This window comes from Ascaphus truei, chromosome 6, assembly GCF_040206685.1.
Source record: "Ascaphus truei isolate aAscTru1 chromosome 6, aAscTru1.hap1, whole genome shotgun sequence".
NCBI lineage: Eukaryota > Metazoa > Chordata > Amphibia > Anura > Ascaphidae > Ascaphus > Ascaphus truei.
Genome location: NC_134488.1, coordinates 96853671 through 96878866, shown reverse-complemented (window position 1 = coordinate 96878866; position 25196 = coordinate 96853671). Strand labels below are relative to the sequence as shown.

The window sequence follows — 25196 nt, the reverse complement described above, 5'->3', positions numbered from 1 at the left end:
TGATCACAAACAGGAAAGTGTTACAAATATCTTGCACTGCTGGGGAAGTGTGCTAAAGCCTGCAATAGAAAGCAAAAAATGCTCATTATATTAAAACTCATTAAAAATGGCATTCAGAGTTGAATTTAAAAAAAAAAAAAAGTGTGTATCATCTAAAACTACAGATATACACATGTAGGATATTTCTTGGATTACTCCTTTAATGCTCTGCTGTCAATGCTTGTTGCTTTTCATCATACTGCACATGCTAAATGCAAACCTGTCTTTCTTTCTCTTCCTTTCACGTCTTCCTCTCTCAGACAGGAGTGATGTGCTGGACAGTCTTTCAGGTAAGAAGATCTACCGACTTCAGTACTGACCAGCATACAATGTATTTTTTGATATTTTTATCTTACAGAATTCAAAGCCGGGGGACCTCTGAAGTTGTAACACACTACTTTTAGCTGAAATAATTACAGGGTTAGTTGCCGGAGTTCCTTTCTAGATTTTCAATGATAATGTCCTCAGCCATCCAATAGGAAGCCACAATGTCATTCAATCGAGATGACGTTGCGACTTCCTGTTGGCTTGCTGGATTTGGCGGCCATTATTATTTCCCGGATTGGAACTGAAACACCAGCAACTAAACCTGAAAATATCCCTCGGGAACTGGGGGTCCCAGAGCTAAAAAAAATGGCGCAATTCAGCTCCGGAAGCCACCGCCCCGGGTCGAATTCTGTTTTTCTTTTAAAAGACACAATGTGAGGGAAAAACAATTAAGGTTGACTGCTGCTTTAATATACTGCAATTCTAAGTATTACTATTGAAAATAAACTACTGCTTCTACTAAATAGTTGATGTATATGTATATATACTTTTTTTAAAGTGTAGCAATACCGATGATAAAACAGCACTACATTTGTAAAAGAAAATAAATATTAGGGTCATTACATTTTAGGACTTTAAAAAAAATAATTAAACAGTAGTAACAGTGTGTTTTTATATGACCCTGGTGTGTCCCAATTAATCAGTAACAACCCCGATTTTAGATATTACAGTACAAAGCTATTCACAATTTTGTTAATAGGAGAGGGTAAGCAATATTCAGTACTGATATGTTGACTTGCTCCAACGGTAAGTATATTATCTCAGTTCAATAAAATAAATATTGGTGTGTTTGAATTTTATACACACCCTCAGTGTGGGATGCTCTTATGAAACCCTTCGGCTTTGCTCTCAAGGTTTACATAAACAATACTCCTATACCTCATACTTTATACCTATTATCATATTACGGAGGCAGTGCTATGAGAGCAAACATTGATGATTGCAAGAACCACAAGATGTATGGTTTTAGCTCATCATCATCAACTGTTGTAGCCTTAAAGGTGTAGCAGCATCACTCTTTAGTAGATAAACCAACTGTAGTGCCAATTCAGGGCTTGGTAGTGTAGTTGAAACTCTATTTTGATGCCGAAGTAAAAAAAAATGCTTATTTAAAAAAAAAAAAAAAATGTAATTAAAAAAATTAACATTAAAGAGGCAATCCAAACCGGCGACGTGTTTATTTAAAAAAATTTAACAGAGGATTGAAGTAGGTGGTCCCCAGAGCTGAACCCCGTTAATTTCAGCTCCGGGTACCCCCTGCTTCCGGAGATACTTGCCTCCATAGTAGGTGCCGGTAGCCGCTCCACTTGGCTACCAGGGATCACGCTAGCATAGCGCCCGGCGGGCCAACAGGAAGCTGCAATGTCATCGGTGCAGCTCCCTATTGGCCTATGTGACGCGGTCATTTTAAAAAGCAGAGAGATACCGGCAACTACTACGGAGGTAAGTTTCTCTGGAAGCAGGGGGGTTTCCCAGAGCTGAAATTAACGGGGTTCAACTCGGGACACCCCCTGCTTCAATCCTCTGTAAACCAAAAAGAAATAAATAAATCATATATACTGGCTTGGATTGCTTCTTTAATAAAAACCTTTTTATAATACAATTTATTTTAACAAAAACATTTGTTTCGTTAACATTTCACAATATACAACTGTTTGAAAGAATTTATAACATATTACACAAATGTAGATTTTATTTCACTATATTTATTAGGACACTTCTGTTTTTTTTTTTTTTTAAACAGTTTTTTAACTGCACTGTAGCTCACACACATAGCACACGTAGTGCTTCTAAATTTTAAACCCATAGGCCAGGGCCGCCAACAGGGGGATACCGCCGGGACTGTCCCTACTAGCCAAGATGGTGACCCAGGTGATCCGTTAGAATGGCCATCTCTAGGCTACAAAATGGTTGCCAGCCCTGTTATAATATGTAACCTTGGGTTAGGGATCTGTAGCAGGGTTGCTATGTGAGTACCAATTGTTTAATGACCTTACGTTTCTATGTGTTTTTGTGTGACTCGTATGCAAGGCCACTATCACAAGTTGAGTGACTAGCATACAATGAGTCAACGACTAGCCTTTGTGTGGAGCCAGGTGCAGTGTCTGGAGACAATGGGGAAAGACAGGCCCCCCCAGCTGGGGAGGTATACACTCCAATAGCAGCAGAGTATTGTCCTCTTCCCCGAGAGCAAGTTATCTACCCCTGCGTATGGAGCTGTAATTGGAAACTGAGGTCTGGGGCCTGTCGACTCGATTCACATTGCTTAGTACCAATTTCCCACGCTCAACAAGCCCGCCCCGAGGTTGTCCTTAGTCACTGTCCCCGCCCATGACTGATCCGTTTGGTCGTGCCCCCTGCTCCTGATTGGCTCTGCGGATTACAGGTCTCCGCTGATTGGTTGACATCCCGTCCTCCATGATTTGAGATGGAGCCCTGAGATCCTATACAAGCTGATGCCCATTAATGCTCCATAGCTGTTCATGGTTGGTCTCAGTGTCTAGAGGCCACCTGGAAAAGTGAACTGTGGACAAGAGGCAGGCATCACGAGTTTCTGGGATAGATGCACTGACGGATGAAGGCAGCTTTCAGTTTAAGCTTTAGCTGACCCTGCACCTATTGAGCTAGGAGTCCCCTGTATCCCGAGTTTGTGGTGAATTTTGCCATGTTTTTGTACTGGGTTACTTCCTGTTGGCTGCGAACAAAATAAACCTTGGTTAAATAAACAATCTCATTCTGCCTGGTGTTTGCGATCCCTGTGTAAAGTCTGGTCTACCATGACACGGTCATTATACTTATTTAAAGTGTACTCAAATGAAATATTAGTAACTATTTTTGTGACATTCTTACTTTGCATGTGTACAACACAATCTATAATACATCTACCACATTGTTTCATTTACAATTGGGTATTATAATAGGGCATTTAAAAAATGTGTACATGGGAATAGCCTTCACGATACTCCGTTAATGAATTGCTCTAACCAGGATACTCAATGAATGAATTGTTCAACCTGTAGCAACTCTATTTACATTGCGTAAGTGGCTACACTGTTTTTCCCCCCCCCCCTCCATTTAACTGTAATAGTGCTGGTTAGGGAACTATCAAGCGGAAACTCCCATTGCCGTCCGTGCTGCCGCTGAATCCCTTGTATTACTACATTAACCACATTTGTTTAAATAATCATTTTAGCTGAGAAATTTCTAAGCCAGAGGGTCACTCCGTAGAAGAAGATTAGGCAGCGAAAGGAGCCCCCAATTATGTGCACTCGCTGGTCTGATGGTGTATGAGGCTAAGGGCCACAGAGCTGTTGGTATAACAGACTATGCATAGCGCAACTATGGAAGCTGCAGCCACACGCAGATTGCTGCTTAAGCGGGACGTCCCTGACACAATGGTAATGAGATACCAAAACTGTGTATGAGTTACTTTAAAAGACAGACACTAATGGGGTCCAATGGACTAATATAAAATATAATGGACAAACAAGATAGAGGACACATACAGAGCAATAGTTTGTAGCTATGCAACCTAGGTATATATATCTTGGGGTATAGGTGCTACACAGCAATGGCCATGTAAACTAAATTGCTGAGGACGCCCAATCAGACTGCTGGGTACGAACAGTCTGTAGCGCTGTCCATATAGTAATCTGAATGGAGCTCTTACTATACGTAGGGAGCGGTGCTCTAGGACATTTGGTCGCAGCCTTTTTGCCACGATCAAATGGCCGCCGCTGCTTCTCCGTGACTTAACCCGCCATCAGAACCTGCTGCCGCCGGCCACTTCTCCGCTAAGGGTAAGGACCTAAACCCCCTACCCTAAGTCCTTAACCAAATAAAACTTAAACTAACCCCCTACCCCAACCGCTAAAACCCCTTAAATTAACCCCCTAACTGCAAAAAACAATTAAATGAACCCCTACCCTAACCAGAAATTAAACTTACCTTAGAAGCGCCGGCGGTGGGGATTCCAGCGGCGGATCGGCTGCGGCGGAACGGAGACCTGCCGCATGATCCAGTGGAATAATCCAGCTGGCAGAGTTATTATTATTATTATTGTGGTGTTGACAGACAGGATACAGTAAAGAGATTAGTGGGTTAATAGCGGTTGTGCTAGTTCAGTAGCTATCTGCACAATTAAGCCAGGAGCATTGTATTTTAAAACATAAGATTTAAGTAAATGAAGTTCATTATGCAGTGATTCTAGCTTTTGTAGTATAATGAATACCTCTAGTGGTATCAAGTGAGAACTGTAGTTCTTAGATTTGTACGTTATGTGCAGATTTGATGTGGGTTGTGATACCTTTTAGCAGCCTGACATTAGGCTGCGTCCATTGTAAGGGCGACAGTGCGAGCAACGTCGCGCATGACGAAAACAAAATGCTGGAAGGCAGTGCGCAGGGCCATAGAGCGTGCGGGTGACGGGGCGACCGATACTTCGCACGACAACATTTTTTATTTTGCCGTGCAACAGCCGGGTCACGTGCGCGGTTCAGCCAATGAGGGCGGACCGCTCACGTGACATCACGGCACGCCCTCGCCATGCCCTCCATCGCGCAATCCTACAGGCCATGGATCGCTTCTAGTATAGGCGCGCCTGACATGTGCTCCATCGCGCGCCTGTACTATGGCCGAGGCCTTAGAGTTCTGCATAGATGAAGTTATAATATACAGAGATTTCAAAACTATTGGTTTCTTCCTAAAGTGTACCCATGTTATGTGCAAAACACAGTAAAAAGATGGCGGGTAAAAAGTTACAAAAATCATCCACCATACAATACAGACATACCCCAGTTTAAGGACACTCACTCTAAGTACAATCGCGAGTAAGGACATATCGCCCAATAGGCAAACGGCAGCTCACGCATGCGCCTGTCAGCACGTCCTGCACAGCAATACCAGCTCCCTACCTGTACTGAAGCTGTGCGCAAGCGGGGAGACTATGGAGCCTGTTACTAATGCGTTATTTACATCAGTTATGCACGTATATGATGATTGCCGTACAGTACATGCATCGATAAGTGGGAAAAAGGTAGTGCTTCACTTTAAGTACATTTTCGCTTTACATACATGCTCCGATCCCATTGCGTACATTAATACGGGGTATGCCTGTATACAGTATGACAAAGATAAAAAAAAAACTGTTGCGTGCATTTGCATGTCTTCTACACGTCTCAAAACTTCCCCTATTGTTCTGTCATACAATAATTAAACTGCACACAAGAATTCTACTGAATTACATACTGAGCAGGTCACAAACTTTCTGAACCATGTTAATTTAAGCTCCGGGGACCCCTTGCTTTCAGAGATATTTACCTCCAATGGCGGTGCAGTCTAAAGCTCATGCGCCATGGGGGCCAATAGGAAGCCACACTGGGTGATGTCACGGCTTCCTATTGGCCAATAGGAAGCCACACTGGGTGATGTCACGGCTTCCTATTGGCCCACAGGGTCCGGGTGCTTTGAAAAGCAGCCATAACATGAACTCGGAGTGGCTATCGGCACCCACTATGGAGGTAAGTACCTCCAGAATCAGGGTGTCTCAGGAGCTGAAATTAATGGCGTTCAGCTCCGGAGACCCCCTGCTTCAGTCCTGCATTAAAACATTGAAAAGAAAAAATGGCTTTTGGCTCTTTATACGGTGGAGAGTTCTGTCCCTTTTTTGTTTATGACCATAACCTTGTTGTGTCTGATTTGCAATCACTATCAACTTGACAATGAAGAATTATTACACAAGCTGAAAGAGTTTTATTTCAGGGTCATTTTTTTTAATTTATTTTGGTTTTATACTTTCTGTAATCCAGACCTTGCTATATAGGCAGGTAAATGTGGATATGGGTAAAGTGTATATCAGGTGTAAGGGATTACTCTCAATGTATAGTTTACATGCTCAGAAGAATGTCACCTAAAAAATCAATGGGACCCCCCCAGCACCGTTGATCCGTGACCGCGGGTGGTAGTGGCACTGGAGACAGTAAGGTCAGCTACATCCGTATAGATTGAGCCATAAACTTGTTTTATGTTTAACTTTTTGTATTCACACAATTGTGTTTATTTTTGCAGACCATAAACTTCAGCTTGATTCCCCCATTTGTCAGAACTGCCTATATTGGTGTCTGCGCTTTCCTGTGGACCACATTCCTTTGCTATGTCCGCAACAGAGACATTGACCAGGTGACTACCAGACTGCTGCAAACACTGCCGAGCATAGGCGGAAGGGTGGCTTCCCCACAGAAGGAGGATGAAAAGCGACCTGCCAAATAAACAAAGGAACGCCAACTGGGTCTCACTATCTTTGTAACTGGAAATAAACTACTACTGAATCGTTGTTTATATTTGTATTTTGGGAGCTATTTGTCAAAGTCATCATGCTTTAAAACTGGGGCAATACTGGTGAAAAAAATAACTATTTGTAAAAAAAAAAAAAAGTTTCCATACATTTAATTTAGTTTTGTTTTAAATAAATGTAAGTACTGTTGTTTGCACCATATTTTGCATCTATTTCGCAGCTGTGAGTACTTGATGTGCCCTCATGTGCTAATAAAATATGGTAAAGATAAGAATAAATTATTCAGTGAAAAAGAAGAATAAATTATTCAGTGAAAAAGAAGGGAAACGGGATTACTCCTTTTCAAAATGACTAGAGAATGACCAATATGGTGTTTTGAAATCCATGCCACCTGTTTGTTAATCTCAGATAATAATTGAAATAAATGTAACCATCTTTCAAAATCAACATATAAATAATTCACACCAGACGTTGCTTCCCCACTCTACTTCCAGAAAAGCAAAATCTCACATCTCAGCTGCTCACATTTCTTAAATCATAGAAATATAGAACTCTCAGAAACCAAATATATCAGTCTCCGGGGCACCTTTATCTCACCTTAATGACATTGCTCCTCGCAGGGACTCCTCTTCCTTAATGTTACTTTTATGTCTGAAGCACTTATTCCCATGATCTGTTATTTATATTATCTGTTATTTATTTGATTACCACATGTATTACTACTGTGAAGCGCTATGTACATTAATGGCGCTATATCAATAAAGACATACAATTGCTCTTAGACCCAATTTATAAAACATCATCTAATACAATGGCTGGGAGTCATCAAAGCACGTTCTGCGCTATTGATCTGCTATTGATTAATGGCCGATTCGGCCACAATATCGCAGATTGCGCTTTGATGATTTAGCCGGTGTGTGGGATTAGGATTGGTGGCCATTTGGGTTGAAATTGTGGGAGTTCTGTACTGGTTGAATAAACACCGTGCTGGCAGGAGCTGCATTTACAGTTTCTCAGTAGAGGCAACAAAGGAGTTCCACATTCTGCACTTGTAATGGGACAGAACGTGGTGAGTGCTACATGAATAGGTATAAAACTGCAAGTAATACCTCACAATAGCCGTTGCAGAGATTTAGACACACTACAGTATTGGCATTTCTGTATGAAAATGGCCAATTTTGCATGGAAATCTTGTCATTTTGTTTTTGGCTGTACAATTCTGTGGGAATTTTGTATGCAAGAAAGGCAAATGCACAAAATGACATACTCCAGGGCTATTGAGTTATGAGATTGCATATTGGCTGGACAGTCTCAGCCCAACAACCCACTTCTCCAAGGTACAGTATGCGAATTTGGGCTTTTGCTGGAGAGGAGACACACTGGAAATTATTCAAAGGCTTTATTTGCATATTTACCGTAATCATTTGTCTCACCATGTGGAATATAATTTGTTTCGGGATATTTAAGCAAATTGAACTACTTCTCAATTGGTGGCAAAAGTTCTGGCTGCGACTTCATATCACATCAAATAAGAACTAAACAATAAAAAAGTGCATGCAAATGAGATGTCTTTTTGGGCAGTTTTTCTGCAAAGATAACTGTTGAGAACTCAGTGGAAAAAGTCAGAACTTTAGCACGTCAAGTTGTATTCCATTTCCGGGCGATTTTTGCATTGCCAATATCAGTTTAATAAATAAGCGAATCATCAATAAATCATTACCTGTATAGATTCTTACATAGAGTTTTCTGTTATGGGGACTTAAAAAGTTTATATTGTATCAACCTCAACCTTATATTTAATAGTTCATACCTTTGCCATTTCTATTCACCAAAAAATGTATAAAATAATCATATTCCTTTGACCTGCCTTTTTAGCAAACAACAATCGTAGTTTAGGTAGCCTATCTCTGCTCCCATGTGTCAAAACAAATGATTATCATGAATGTTATGCAAATCATGCTTGTGTAAATTGCCTTTACTTTTGGTTTCTTGTTATGATCATTAAAGATGAGAGTACCCACCCAGAAATGTATCTGCATGGCTTTAACAGCTACCCCAAAGCTGCCTTTCTGGCCATCAGAGCTGTGGTCAGCCTCACTCTAGGGGCAATAAAAAGCCACAACTTCATTGTGAGATTGCACTACGGCCATCAATTGGATATCTTGGCAAATGGGGGTCCACAGAGTTTGGAAGACTGCGGTTTAGCTCCGAGGTCACTCTCGTTCAAATAATTGTAAACAAAATAAGTTTTCCTTGAGTGGTTTGCTGCCTTAACATTGTTAATACTAGAAAACAAAAGCACCCTTTTTGACAGCACTCGTTGTATGTAGTAGTGTAAAGATGAATAATTTAAAATATAATCTTTTAATTCAACTCAATTAAATTAATTGAGTTGAATTAAAAGATTATATTTTAAATTATTCATCTTTACACTACTACATACGAGTGCTGTCAAAAAGGGTGCTTTTGTTTTCTAGTATTAATGTTGTTCTCTCTCTCCCCTTATTGCACCGTTATATACATTACATATAGATTTGATCTCTTATACTAGAGGCAGATGCGAGGGTCCCCTTTCTCTTCCCCTTCCCCTAGAGTGCCTTAACATTGTCCAAGATCCATTTATTGCTTTCCATGACACTTGAAGGACATTTTACTCAGAACCAGATGCTCAAATGTTTTTTGTTTTTTTCCCTCCATCTGGGATGTCATGTCCCAGCCCTCCTAACACCTGTGTTCTGATTTTTTTTGAAACTCACTATGATGTCATAAACACAAAGTGTTGGAATGTGAAGTCACCATAAGTTAGTTTGACGCTTCATGTTACGGCAGAAACATCTCTTATTCTGCCACTTTATTTATTTCTACTTTAAATGTTTCCTTAAGGAATGGCGTTATTGCATTTGCCAGTTATTTCCCTTGTATGTTTTACAGCTTTGGTTTCTGGCTGCCTCCAATGCAACTCTAAAATAATAGACATATTTGCTAAAATTCGTAAAGAAGCGGTGCCTTCTCGATTTAGAGATACTAGGCTTAGAAAAAGATGTGAAAAACTGCTGAGAGGCATGGAGGGGTCGTTTTTTAAAGATTATGCCACAAACCACTATTCAGGCCTTATAGGTATGCGAGTTGAAAATGCCATGTCTACATACCGCTTTTTATACTGGAGCAGCCTTGGTTCAATTTATATGCCACATTGTTCCTGACTGACAAAATCAGTAAGGACAATGTATCATAGCAATGTTCCTCTTGTTCATAGACTTTCCAGCATTATTTATTGATGGCAATCTTTATTTCCTTAAACAGCCGGGAGAAATGAAGATAGTTCTGCTGCTGGGGCCCACCAGACCAGAAGTCGAGGAACAGGGACAGAGAGATAGCATTGGGAAGAGGGACACTGGGTTTTTGACATGACCCCAACATGTGCAATCAATTTCTATTGCAGATGATGTGTTACAGGCCTGTCACATGTGCAGAAAGTTGCCCATTGGTTAAACAATGCTGTTCTGCACTTTATTGCAGGCCCCTTTCAACCCATAATCTCCTGTCGCCTTCCAATGTACAGATATAGTCCCACTTAAGTTTATCTGGTACCTTGTTCAGCCATCGTTCTGTTCCCCTGGCAAACATTGGCAAAGGTAAATCTCGTAGGGTAATGCAAACGGACACTCTTACTGTTATGATCCGAAAACTCATATTGACTTGTATGGGAGTTTTTGGCCAATAACAAATCGATTTGCCGCTTCAAAACATCTTAAATATTACAGTGAATAAAAGGACACATCATGATTGCGAAGCTGTAGCAAAATGCTTCTGTTTCTGCTGTCCAGTGAAAAATGATTTGGCCAGAAAGTAATTTATCTCTCTGCCAATTTCATGCCCATTTATTTAGGTAAATCTCTTTTTTTTCAACTGCAGAAAGGTATCCCTATAACAACATGGTGGAAAAAGTGAAGACAATTGGATTATTTTATATTTATTCACCACACAAAGGTACGTATTTTAAAAAATATGAGTTTTATTAGCTAATGTAACACAAAGATAAACGGCAGCTATTTCAATCATATTAGTAACCGTCATGTGAACCTAGTGAAGAAATTGTTGAGGGCAGAACAGTATATCAAGGCTGTATATTCTCTTCTATACTCCATCACCCAAACGGAGTGAGTAAAGTGTGTCTCTAAAGTGTATACAAATGTATTAATACTTAAATCTTAGAGGTAGTGGTTATGGAGAGAAGACTGAATATTAATTCAGAGAAGGAAGAGATCTGATGATATGAGGTGCAGTGAATACAAGGTAACTCTAGACTGGATCCTAATATCCTACAGTAGTTGCTGTCTATTCTGATTGAGTGAGATAACAATATAATCTTCATACATTTGCTGGCTACCTTCACTGACTGCCACTACAATAATGGGGATACAAAATGTTCTCAATTTAAAAAATGGTATTATCTACCTGCTGTATTAACTTTCTAACTGAGGTCCGACTGTTCCCTCCAACTATCACCGCCTCACTGTCTACTTCCTGCTATGGCGTCATCACACCCTCACGACCTACGCATTTCAATCCTACTACGGAGCTTCGTCGGGTATGTTTGCCCCTGCATGGAGAAAAGTGGGAACAAAACAATGATGTAGTCAAGCGGTGCGCAAACTGGGGGGTGCTCCCCCCAGTGGGGGGCGGGAGAATTTCATGGGGGGGCGCGGGCGGTTACAGAGGCCCTGCATTCTTCCCCACTGCATTTAAATTAAATTCCGGGGGAGGGGTGAGGCCTCTGTAACTCACTTACCTGCTGCCAGCTGCGTCTTCGGTGACACATCGCCATGGCACCGCGCGTCAAATGACGCGGCGGGGTCACGTGATGTGCGACGTCATTTGATGCTGAGTCATTGAAGGCGGGGGCGTGAACGCTGCGGCTCCCGGGCAGGGGGGCGCAGCTCAAGAAGTTTGCACACCCCTGATGTAGTCAATAGGATGCGATGCGTGACCTGTATGAAGTGCCTAAGCGGTTCAAGTTTAGAAGCACTATGGGTTAGATCCAGGATGCTACATTCAATCAGAGCAACTAACATGATGTTACCAAAATAGGTACTGGACATAAGCTTTCCTGAGTTTAATTGAGACCCACAAAGTTAAATATATGTAAAAACAGCGTTCGTTAGGGCCCTCATTTGAATATGGCAAACGTCGGGATAAACAACCAAGATAAATGTTTCAGATCGGCAATTAAAAAATATATAGAGGATACTTATACCGGTGCTCACGTTAGCCATAATCAAAGGAAGATGCCAGTTATATTTTGCAATATATACCTGGCACCTGCTTTCCCAATAAAAAAATATTAATTAACCCACAGTAGCCATGAGAATATGCATTATGCAGACGTTCATGGTCACTAAGGTAGCCTGGGGGTTAACCCTTAATCCTGGTGGATGGCCTAACCTCCCTCCCTAGTCACCTACCCCCATAACCCCAAACAAATCTACCACCCCCTTTCCCCCCTCTACAGTACTAGCTATTAGCCAATAGTGTATAATTGGGCTAATGGCCAATATAAACACAATATACAATAATACCCCAAGTCCCCAAACAAAATATTATTTAGATAGACATAAAAAAAAACAGTTAAATGGTTACAAATAACCAATCGAGTGTAAGTGGAGCTACCTCATGGAGAGCCTCCATAGCCTCCATGACACTCAATGGGTAGCTAAAATAAATATTTGACTTACCCATCTTAGTAGATGGCCTAAAAGCTTCAGGGCATTCAACTACCACAAACCAATTCAAACAAAGGGCTGAAACCCAACCATTGCAAAAACATTCCAATGGCTCAAACTTTTTTCAAATTAAATCATGAAAAACAAAAAAACAAATCCACACATCCGATGGTAAAAATAAGCAAAAAAAAAAAGCCAAGAAAAATGAAGAAGCCAAATCAATCCAGGCTCGTGGCCTATTTGTAATTTGCAGCCATCTGTGGTCTGGCAATGAGGGATTCCGGCTTGCCCGATGCCCTCAAGCCTCTGTTGCTTGAAGATTCCTCATCTGTACTGTATGTACTATTGTACTATCTGTACTATTTTATATAAAATATTTTCTTTTTTCATCTGTTCCTCTTGATGGATGTGACCTCGGCATCAACTGCCAGTCTTTCTGTGGAAGCCCTTGCCTTTTATAGCAGATTGCTTCCTGCACCATGTGATTGCCACCATTAGTTATGACATCACAGATTTGGCCAGCCATGATTGGTTGCTGTACACGTACACGGGTAATTTTTTTATTTTTGGGGGGACATGGGGTGTTATTGTATATTGGGTTTATGTTAGTAATTAGCCCTACTAGCCTTGTTAGTGGGATAAGGGGAGGGGGGATTAATGGGGGGGGGTGGATAACCCCTTGTATGCCATAGCTGTTGTACCTTTCAAAGTCCTGCCATCTACACATCCGAAATATTGACAGGATACGACATTTTCTCACTCATGATGCAATTAAAATCCTAAATCACTCACTCATTCTGTCCCGCCCAGACTAATGCAACCTTCTCCTAGTTGGCTTTCCCCTTGTCCGCCTGTCCCAATCAATCAAAAATTCTGCTGCCAGACTCATCTAACTCACTTACCACTCCACTAGGCATATCCATACCCTGTCTTCCCATATCCTTTACAATCAAATGTAAAGCCCTAGCTCTGACTTACAAAGCTCTCAGTAATACTGCCCCCCCCCCTCTTAAAGCTCAGCCCTCATCCCAATATATATACACCAAAATGGCCCCTGTGCTCTGCCCACGACACCCGTCTTTCCTCCTGTCTTATCACCTCCTCTTACTCCAATTTACAAGACATCTCCCGTGCTACACCCTCTCTCCGGAATTCCCTACCACGTACCATCAGACTCACTCCCAGCTATTCAGTCATTTAAAAACTCTCTGAAACCACCCTGGTTCAAGGAAGCCTATCTAGCACACCCCTAACACCTTCCCCGCTACTCTCCCCCCCCCCCCCCAACCCTATTGGTACCAGCTGTGCGGCTAGACCAAACACCACCCTAACACCCCCACACATCCACCCCTCAAAACGTAATGGGACCAGCTGTGCAGCTGTACCAAACCTGTCCTGAAGTATTCTCCATCTCACAACGAATAGCCAATATTAAATTTTGTTTCAATATTGTCCCTTATTCCCTCTAGATTGTAAGCTCTCACGAGCAGGGCCCTCCTTACCTTCTGTATCTGCCTGTGAATGCTTGTCCATAATTGTAAGTAACTGTTTATGTAATTATCAAATCTCTGTACCCCGATGTTATTTATTTATTTATACGTATGTCCTGGGCACAGAGTTAAGAATACAAATAAGACATGGTTACCAATACAGTTACAGAAGTGAACAGGGTATACATTATATACAAGACATTGCATGCACAGTTACAGATAATATATTTTATAGGTGTATGTAGCAGTTACAGAGCAGATTAAAATGTGAGACAGCTTTAGTTTTTAAAGAACTTAAACTGGTGGTGGCTGTGAGAGTCTCAGGTAGATTGTTCCAGTTTTGGGGTGCACGGTAGAAGGAGGAGCGGCCGGATACTTTGCTGAACCTTGGGACCATGAACAGTCTTTTGGAGTTAGATCTCAAGCTGTACCGCGCTACGGAATATGTTGGCGTTTTACAAATAAACAACAATAATAATAATAACGGTAATAATATTGCTAAGCCAATATAGGAAGTCAAAGTGGGCCACTTCAGAACCATGGACAAGGCCAAAAAATGTTCTGCTACCCTGATTAGGTGCTGGAAGCATCCAACACCAGGTATAGCCATGACCTAAAATAACATTGCGTTAACTTTAACAGCCTGCTGTGGTATGCGTTGATGTGGTCCACACCTCTTTTGCATATCATTAACCCTAATGGCCGTTAAAGTTAACGACAGTTTTCCAAGGTAATTATCACAAGATCTACTTTAACATTCATTTAAGATAGCAAAAAAGTGTATAAAGTATTTCGGTTTACATTTGTCCTCATCAACGGAAGGGATTTACGAATTGAATTATCCCTGTATAATAGCAAAGATTTAAAAAAAAATTGGAATTATGGTGGAGATTGGGGATTGGGAATTGCCTTTTTAGGAAGGTGTGTAATGATCATTTTGCCAAAACTAATTTATACCATGCAGATGCTCCCTCTAAGGCTTTTGTCCCGCTGCGTCCAGCTCACAACGCGCTGTGACGCGCCAGCCGGCAGGGGATGCAAGAAAATTGTGATCCCGAGCGGTGACGCGTCACGTGGTGCACTGATGAGCCTATCAGTGGCGGGAGCTGTCAGAGAGCTTCCTCCACAAGGTAGGGGGTGGTGTGTGTGTGTGTGTGTGTGTGCATCAGCGTGTGTGAGGAGGGCATTTGTGGGGGAAGGGGGAGGGGAGCTTACCTTCCAGCAGCCCACAGCAGCTCCCTCCTGCAGCCCGAGCCCGTGGAGGGAGGGGGGAGTAGCGTGTCCCTCCGCTCAAACCACGCCCTCTCCGCTCAAACCACGGCAGCCGCTCCCGCTCCCTACAGACCGCAGATAGCGGTCTGTGCCTCTCAGCGCGCTGTCTGCATGCAGTGCGTGCGCGCTGACTGAGGGAGCGGGGCCGTAGCCTAATGATTGCTAGCAAGGACATTAAGTCACTGAACAAATATTTCACTAAATTCATATAGAGTAAAAAACATTGTATTCATGTAGAGAAACTTTATCTGTCAAAACAATATGGAGGAGTATCATTGCCAAATATTAAGTTATTTAACAAAATAACCTTATTCTGTTATGCAAGGGACTGGATTCTACATAAGGACAGTTTTACAAATGTAGCCAGGTCCCCCTCGCGCACTCACCCCCTCCTTCCTTGTTGCGAGCGCGCGGTGTGGGCGTGCGGCCGGTTGTCATGACGCGATCGGGTGGTTGCTATGGCGCGGTCGGGCGGTTGCCGGGGCCGCGATCGCGTTGCTGGGGTCCCCGGCGGCCGGTGAGCAGGGCGCCGCCATGTTAGGGCTGTTGCGCATGCGCAGTGACAGAGCCCAGCGCGGGAGACCCAGATAGCTCGCGCATGCGCGAGATGAGTCTGCCAGCCCCCAGGGTGCATAGGGGCAGAGACACCTGACTCCAGGGAGCCAATAGGGCTGAGGGATTGCCTGGGGATAGAATAGATACATTTCGCGGGGTTTTGCAGCCACGCAGGCAGTCAGGATCCGGACCAGCTAGGGGTAAGAGGTGGATGCAGGGGTCAGTGACCCTCTGCATTAGGCCAGCAGCCCCCAAGGTCCCAGTTAGGTCCTGAGCCACCTAGTAGCTTGTGGAGTATAGGGACAGGCCCTAGATAGGGACACTGCCCCATTTATTGGTAGCTTAGTCAGGGACACAGTGCTGAAGCCGTGCGGCCCTGCGAGGTGGGTTCTGGGCTCAGAACATCATCAAAGACCCTGGGACTAAGGTGATATTATCCGCGCTGGAATTCACCCAACGCGGTGTGGAGGACAACGTCGGATCGGGCGGATCTCCAGTGATATCGCGGTACCTGTGGCTGGAGCCCGGGCAGGTAACCTGCAACTCACGTGCACCAACCAGGCCTATCACCAGACATAGTGGCTGCGCAGTCACACATACACATGCACAGTGGTATTTGACTTTGGGGGTGCGAGACATTTGGGTGGGGGTTACTGCACACGGGGTGGGATCACTCTGTGGGAGGTTAGCGTCCGCCGTGACGCCAGAGGTGGTAGCGTCCGCCGTGACGCCTAGTGTGATTAGCGTCCGCCGTGGCGCCGTGTGGTTAGCGTCCGCCGTGACGCCCAGTGTGGTTAGCGTCCGCCGTGGCGCATGAAGGTTGTGTTGTTATGTGATATATGTTTTGCTATGCAGTAAAGCCAGTCCTGTTTTATATTTGCTCGCTTTGTGTGGTTGTTTCCTGTGAGGGCCTCCTCCCACTCCGTTGGGATCCCTCCCAGGTGGAGGCGTTGCACCCAGAGATGTATAACATGCATGTACCCCAGGTTCCCCGTGGCGGAAGCTCAGCCCTCCTGTGAGCCAACAGGTAATGCACCACACCTGAGTAACCTTGTATGTTCCTACACCTCCACAGTATTATCTGCGAGCGGGTGGGGGAAAACCCGTTACACAAATAAGACACTAGACAGGAAATTGTGTTATCCTAATGACCCCCAAAGTTAGGGGAGAGCTAGATGTTCACGGCGTTATCGTGAAAAAGATTAAAAAAACAACATAGTGCAACCAATAATATGAAAAACTCAAGTGTGGGGAGATGTCAGTAAATTCAACTCAGACTTTATCCAAGATAAAAGCGCAAACCTGAGACTCTGTCTCTCTCTGATTGGAGACAATGATGCTTGCAGACCCTCAGCACAGATCCCACAGACGAGATGCATTCTTCCCCAAAGTGTGTCCATACAAAAGAGAAAGACTCTTAGGCTGGGGCCATGGTACCGCAGACCGTGCGGACACTTCCGCACGCTGAGCGAACAGATTGCCTTAAGGCAGTATTGGGGTCCATGCGGCGTGCGGGTGGAAGCGGGCGCGCGTTGCACAAGAAATCAGTTCAAACCGATTTCTTGGCGTGGCTGGTCACGTGAGCAGTTCACCCAATGAGGGCGAACCAGCTCCGTGATGCCCCTAGGCACGCCCGTCATGTCCCGTCCACCATGGCCAGGTAAGCACCCACTCGCTGACCAGCCTCCGCACGGGCGAAGGCACCATGGCCCCAGCCTTACAGTGTAGTATATTCACTCAGACTTTATCCAAGATAAAAGCGCATATCTGAGACTCTGTCTCTCTCTGATTGGAGCTAATGATGCTTGCAGACCCTCAGCACAGATCCCACAGACGAGATGCATTCTTCCCCAAAGTGTGTCCATACAAAAGAGAAACACTCTTATAGTGTAGTATATTCAAGAGATATATTCATGAACATCACTACATAGTTAAAAGTGCACTCACATTTGACACTTAAAATCAGTGAATGGTACGAAATCCCGGTCTGACAGCTTCCCACACTTTATTTTTTCATATTATTGGTTGTGTTTGTTTAATCTTTTTCATGGTAACGCCGTGAACATCTTGCATTCCTGCTTTTCAATCAATTTATTGACACTTGGTGGTGTTATATATATTTCACGTGTACGTGATCACAATTTATATAGTTACTGTTCACGTAGTTCACGGTTCATATATTCACAATATAATTATTACAGCACGGGCACTTGTATTATCATTTAAAATAGTAATGTTTCATTGTCAATAACACACCCTCAGATTTGTATCCTAATGACCAAACATATTTTTTACATGCCAGACAAAGTGCTCTTCTGAAGGATGAAAAAGAAAGTATAATGTTTAGTGACACAGCTTTGGCTTGGAGCTGTGTTTGGAAAAAGGTCAATAGAGATCCAAGCTATACCAGCTTAGAAAACTTGACACCCTCTACAATTCAATATGACACTTTGTCCTCCAATGCAACTATAACACACATCAGTGCAAATGCTCAAAGAACTAGATTGGTCATCACTCGAGTCTAGGCGCAAAGTTCATCTTTCCTGTCTCACCCTCAAATACTTTCTGGGCAAGCTACCCAGCTACCTGAACAAGCTCCTCACCCCTACCACATGCAGCACTTATCATCTGACTCCAAAAGACTGTTCATGGTCCCAAGGTTCAGCAAAGTATCCGGCCGTTCCTCCTTCTCTTACCGTGCACCCCAAACTGGAACCATGTACCGGAGACTCTAACAGCCGCCACCATTCTAAGTTCTTTCAAAATTAAAGCTGTCTCCCATTTTAATCTGGTCAGTAACTGTTACATACGCCTATAATATATATTATCTCTAACTGTGCATGCAATGATGTATAATCCTGTTCACTTAATGTAACTATGTATTTGTAACCATGTATTTGCCATTATAACTCTATGCCCAGGACATACTTGAAAACAAGAGGAAACCCTCAATGTATTACTTCCTGGTAAAAACATTTTTATAAATTAAATAAATAAATAATACAAGGTATTTACCTCTCTGCGAAAACCCACAGTTTGAGCCAGGGTATCACAAATCTTCATTTTAAGATGTGGGGGGGGGGGAGGGATAATCAATATTAAAGATCTTTTAGATGACCAATTACAGGTTGTAAAATCATTTGACCAACTAAAGCAAGAATTTTATATTCCAAATAGTCACCTTTATTCTAATCTTCAAGCACAACATTATGTAAACAAGGTGCTCCAAAAGAGTAAAGCATTATTATGGGAAAAATATATCATTGATTCAGCTTTGAATTTGATGAAGTCGATTAAGTTCAGACAACATATATTATACAATCCGATTGTGGCAATTAAAGCAGAGAGAGCCTGGGAAAATACAGGGCATAGAAAAGAGATTTTCCGGAATGTGTATCATTCAACAAGTTCATCATGCACCAGGAAGCCAATTTGAAGGCTCGTAGTGGTGCAATAATGAAAGAAATACACCAAGTGAATAAATTGTACGTATATAGCACCTTGGCAAAGGAAATTTGCTTGGAAAAGTAAGTCAGGGGGATGTCCGAAATGTAATGCAGAAAAAGCTGATTTAAAGCACTGCTTATGGTCATGTAGAAAAATAACAAAGTGCTGCAATTCCTCCGCAATATTTTTCAAATAGAATTTACGCAATCAGTAGAGGGATTATTATTATTAGGGTATTTTGAAATGTAAAAAAATATAACTAAAATATCAAAATTCCACAATTGGCAATTGTCATAACTACGATCGCCCAAAAATGTATTTGAAGGGATTAGATCAAATCAGCAACACCCAAGATGTCAGCTATCCAAGAGAATTGCTGATGTTAAAACAATATATACAGTACATACTCAGATTTGCAGAGAGGCTCAAAGACATTTTTCAAGAAGTGGGAACTGTTCTTAGATTTATTGCCCATAAGCCAAATAATAATAATAATAATAATAATAATACATTTTGAAGGTACAGATTGGGTCCTTCAGAAGTAAGAGTAAATAATGACTCAAACGGGAGTAAAAAAAAAAAAAAAAAAGTACAGTTGTGTTGTGGATTATTTTGTTTCATTTGTTTACATTTTTTAAAAATATTATTTGTAGTATAAGTGTGCCTTACTTATGTGTTGTTATGAATAACAAATGAATAATAACAGACAATAGATTTTGTATAAGGTTATCAGTACAACACTTGCAATATGTATACATATAGATTTTTTGAAATTGTATTTCTGTCTTATTGTTGTGCATTCAAATATGTGTCTGAAAATATATGGAAACATAAATAAAAAATTATTGGAAAAAATAAAAAAGTTAATGACAGTCCGTCTTATCCGTAAGGCAGCACTTAGCGTCATGCCTGTGGTAACAGCAAAAAAGCTATTAGACCAATGAGTACTTGACAACCATGTTTCCCAGCAAGGGCTTTGCGTTATAAAATCTCCTAGATGGGATTCCGAGGAATGTTTTCCACTGCGAAAACACTGGTATTTTCAGCTAGGTCTGTAATATTCTTCACATTTGTTGTGTACCACAAACACTTTGCATTTCCAGTACTCCACATCCTCAGACGTACATAGAAGAGCAGCGGCGTTCCGTGAACGTTGTGCATTTCAGTGGTGCAGGTTGTACACCAAGAGCCCAATGGGAAGAGGCTAGAGATTGAGGGATTTATCTACAGAGCAGCTTTTTAAAAGCAACAGATGGTAGATTCCAGAGAGACTTGGCAAACCCAATGGGGAAAAGATATTCCAGCAAAGCATAGATACATGGAATAGTAAATGGCAGCAAAAGGAAGAATTAAGTCAAAGACAATTAAGTTCTGCAGTAAAATAGTCAGACCATGTGGGCTCGTCATTGATGTATTTTTTTTTTTTTAAAGACATTGAAATGAAACCAATGTATTGTAAACAATTCTCTCTTTTTCTCTTCTTTTTTTTAGACCAGGAGTTTCTTGATTCGTTGGTAAACTTCAGAAAGCATATTACTTTGGAGCTAAAGGAGGCTCTTAAGAGCTACCATGATAAAGGTGCCACATTTGCTGCACTGTAGCAAAGTCCTTTTTTAGACCCCGTAGTCCTAACTCTTTAAATTATCGAGAATGTTATTTGTGTTCATACATCCAGCAGCAAATGGGAATCTGAATTTGCTATAATGTGATCTTTCTTCCTTTGTCTGTTTTTTTTTCTTTCTATAGTAAATAATGTGTATGTAAAGCTGTCAGTGAACACTGCTATGTCTATAGCAGAACTACAACAAAGACCATATGATACTCAGGCAATATGAAAGTAAAGTGATTTCAATGCCACACAGATCTAGGAAAAAGAGAGATAGCATTGGGAAGAGGGACACTGGTTTTTTGACAGGGCCCCAACATGTGCAATCAATTTCTATTGCAGATGATGTGTTACAGGCCTGTCACATGTGCAGAAAGTTGCCCATTGGTTAAACAATGCTGTTCTGCACTTTATTGCAGGCCCCTTTCAACCCATAATCTCCTGTCGCCTTCCAATGTACAGATATAGTCCCACTTAAGTTTATCTGGTACCTTGTTCAGCCACCGTTCTGTTCCCCTGGCAAACATTGGCAAAGGTAAATCTCGTAGGGTAATGCAAACGGACACTCTTACTGTTATGATCTGAAAACTCATATTGACTTGTATGGGAGTTTTTGGCCAATAACAAATCGATTTGCCGCTTCAAAACATCTTAAATATTACAGTGAATAAAAGGACACATCATGATTGCGAAGCTGTAGCAAAATGCTTCTGTTTCTGCTGTCCAGTGAAAAATGATTTGGTCAGAAAGTAATTTATCTCTCTGCCAATTTCATGCCCATTTATTTTGCTAAGTTTTTGTTATGATCATTAAAGATGGAGTACCCATCGTTATTGAATCAGGGACAAACAATCTGAAAATGTTTCTATTTTTTTTTTTTTACAGTTCTACATCTTTTGTAGAAAATAAGTAACAGTCAACATGCTCTAGACATATTATTTATGAATTCGGAGAATAGCAAAGTGTAAAAATAGTTCCTCAAACAAATAGGAGAACCCCAGGCAATCCAGCATCAACCATGTAACTATGTAACTATGTAACTATGTAACTATGTAACCATGATCACGGAGCAGAAAGAAGAAAATTAACAATAACAATTGTAGCGAAAATACAGGTCGCCAGCACATTCATGAAAAAGGGAGATTAGGCGTTTGCAAGATTTAGCTGCCGCATGTTCCTAAGTAGGATACAAAATGCCGTTTAGTCACAAATAACTGGAGCGACTGTGTCACAACTACTGTACGTCTGGAGGTTGTCCAATTGAAATATTTTGTGAGTGTACTCCCGACTATTTGTCGCTAAATATTAATATTATATTAACATATAGAAATTTACCTGAACCAGCAATTCCTGATTCAAAATGCCAGTGCTAAAAACAAAGAGCCACTGGACTGATGTTTGTTTTCATTTGTCCCCAGTTACATTTTCCAATACAAAATTCATATGTTCAACTTTTTTCCCAAACACACTTGGATCAATTCATGAAACTCAGATATTTCCCATGCAAAATGGCTTGGGAGCAGAATGCAATTTGATGCAGTAAAAATTGCAGTATTATGTATGCATACAAATTGCATGATTTGACATCTCATTTGCATGCACTTTACATCCAATTTGAGGAACAACCTAGAGAGAGAAAGCATGGCCGGAAAGAGAATGGCGTTTGCTATGCATTATACATTGTCGCATATTTTTGCATTGTCTGCTTCTCTACCAGAAAAGGGTTCCGAAAAAGAGATGGACGATTGTGAAACTCGACTTTAATAAGTAATTTGCTGATACTTCCTAGCAAGCAACTAAATGAGGCGGAGCTCGTGCACACGAGTTCTGCTCTTATTGCCGAAGACGCAGAACTTCCAGGAAATTGTTGGGACTGACCAAATTCTTGCGGTGTAGGTAGTTCCATACATCTGCAACATGATTGTATCAGGTCCAGTGGGGATATCTATGGGGAGAGTCAGTAGTGAAGAATCACCTGGGGTAATCACGGATAGCTGGAGTAAGGAGTACAGATCTGCCGTGTGACAGGCAACCGAGAGTTTCCAGGAGGAGCAGGTTATAAAGCAGGTTATATATATATATATATATATATATATATATATATATATATATATATATATATATATATAGTTATATAGTTATATATAGTGGTTGACAAATCACCAAAAAATCTACTCACCACCTAGTACCAAACGTATGCGGCTTGGGCCAATAGGAGCTCGCCACGATGTTAAATCCACTCGCCCGGGGTGAGCAAATGTATAGGTTTGTCGAACACTGTATATATATATATATATATATATATATATAAATAACACACAAGAAAGTTCAGGACACTCTAAGTGGGGAAAGGGGAAAGGGTAAAAAACATATCTTTTCAGTTGTGGTGCTTGCAGTGTAGCCAGGATCACCGTCCAGCAACAAGAATATACAAAACAGAGATCCAAAAAAGTCCGCAGCACTCACAAAATGTTGCCAAATGTAAAAAGGTTTTAATGGAACATCACAAGCATCACGGGGGCTGTAGCAGCTTGAGAAAGGACAGAGAGGTCGGAAACTTCGCTCCATTCTTTGCTGTTACTACTCCTGATGCTTGTGATGTTCCATTAAAACCTTTTTGCATTTGACAACATTTTGTGAGCGGTGCAGACTTTTTTGGATCTCTGTTTTATATAAGAAATGCACAGTAATTGCACCATACACACCGTGGACACTGGACTTTTTATAAATGACAACGGGCCTTAGCATTTTTAATGTTCCCTTACTCACTGCTTATCCTCCATCATAACCTAATAAGGGGGTGATTCTATGTTGTCAATCTCACTCAGATTAGCCGAAAACCCCCATTAACTTGAGTAGTGTATTTTCGGGATATCGCAATCTGGCTAGCCGCTTCAGGCAATACAGAATTATCCCCTATGTGACCATGGGGAAATCCCTTTATTTCCCTGTGCCTTCAATATTTAATGTGTTTTGAGCTGTTCCACTGTATATAGTGCTGTGTATATTAGAATGTAAGAATATGAACTGTATAATAAAAAGGATATCTTTTTCTCCGTTGCAGCTTGCTCACCAACTGAATGTGGTAAGTGATAGTAATGTTTGCCTGAAAATCAAGATGGGTTGACTACCGTGTGCACAATTACATTGTGGTGGCCAGTAAGAAAACTGACCTGATTTGCGGTAAGTGGTGATACTTTTTAATGGACCATTTTGTATTGTGACGCTCACAGAACCCACGGAGAAGACAGAGGTGCGGCTATGAAACATCTTATTATATCTATGCTGGTCCATTAAAATGTAACACAACCTGCAGAAATTCTACACAGGTCTAGGAACAAGATGGCTACCAGAACTTTGACATTTCAGATGCTATATTTTTAGAGTACTAAATAATTAGGCATAGAGGGGTCTCTTTACTAATGCCCCCAGCTGCAAAACCAACCCCTAAAGGAATGTACCCGATTAATAAAAAAGAAAAACTCAAATTGCTTTCGACAGGATTCCCTCGGGTAAATATGGGGCTGTTTTTGTACTGGTTTTGTCACAGTTCTGCAGCCTGGAGATGTTAGTTAATTAATAGACCCCCAATGTTGGTGACTTATCTTCTTCAAACTGATAGGCATTGTGAGCGAAACGGGACTGTCTTCTTAATATAAACATTACTCAGTCAGGAGATGCGGGATGTAACGGTCACAATGACACATGATACATAAAACGACAGTGCCATCCTATTAATTGTCACATTCTGTTTCAGGGTGGCTGAAATTAGCTGTATTTAGCTGCAGCACATGTGGTGAAGTGAAGCCTTTGTGCCTGAATCACAAAGCCTGTATGGGTATGAAGCATATTCATAATTAGACTTATACAATCTGAGTAAACTCAAAACCCCCACAGTATTGTAAATGTATATATTTAATTGTATCAACTGGCGTGCCACTGGGAAAGTTACCTCAAATATATAACGGTAAACAAAGAAGCCCAACAGTAAACATGTTAACCCCCTAGGCACTGCATACATGTCACGCACCCCATGCTATTGGTTATATCAGGGATGCGCAAACTAGGGGTGCGAGATTCTCTGCGGGGGGCGCAGGGTTTACAGAGGCCCCGTGCGCTTCCCGAAGGCATTTAAATTAAACTTCACTTATCTTGGCTCAGACGGTTTCTGGGTCACGTGACGTCAGTTTTGTGTCTTGAAAAATCACCCCTTCAAATTGGTTCTAGTTCTTAGAGGCGGAGAAGATTATGGATGATCTAAGATAAATACAACCCAAAAAAAAACAAAACAATGAGTAGCGCTAACTGAGTAGTGTGTAAATTCCACAAATTAAATGGATGATTAAATGTGATAATTAATTATAACAATGGGATAATCAATATATTATAATAATATAAAAAATTATATATAAAGTCTAGACAGTGATAAAGTGAGAAGAAACCAG

General features: G+C 41.5%; 2 protein-coding genes across 4 annotated transcripts in view; both read left to right on the top strand.

The window, feature by feature from the left end:
* Positions 1–6702, top strand: part of MPV17L (MPV17 mitochondrial inner membrane protein like) — a 40160-nt gene extending 33458 nt beyond the window's left edge. For all 3 annotated transcript variants that reach the window (XM_075605276.1, XM_075605277.1, XM_075605274.1), the window contains 2 exons: positions 300–329; positions 6433–6702. In XM_075605276.1, the coding sequence (XP_075461391.1) occupies positions 300–329; positions 6433–6633 (231 nt within the window). In that variant the 3' untranslated portion in view covers positions 6634–6702. The remainder of the gene's footprint in view (positions 1–299; positions 330–6432) is intronic.
* Positions 6703–10119: 3417 nt separating this feature from the next.
* The window catches only part of IZUMO2 (IZUMO family member 2), a 35725-nt gene continuing 20648 nt past the window's right edge, over positions 10120–25196 (top strand). The window contains exons 1-4 of the mRNA XM_075603198.1: positions 10120–10648; positions 20637–20723; positions 23816–23836; positions 24509–24589. Of these exons, the coding sequence (XP_075459313.1) occupies positions 10594–10648; positions 20637–20723; positions 23816–23836; positions 24509–24589 (244 nt within the window). The 5' untranslated portion in view covers positions 10120–10593. The remainder of the gene's footprint in view (positions 10649–20636; positions 20724–23815; positions 23837–24508; positions 24590–25196) is intronic.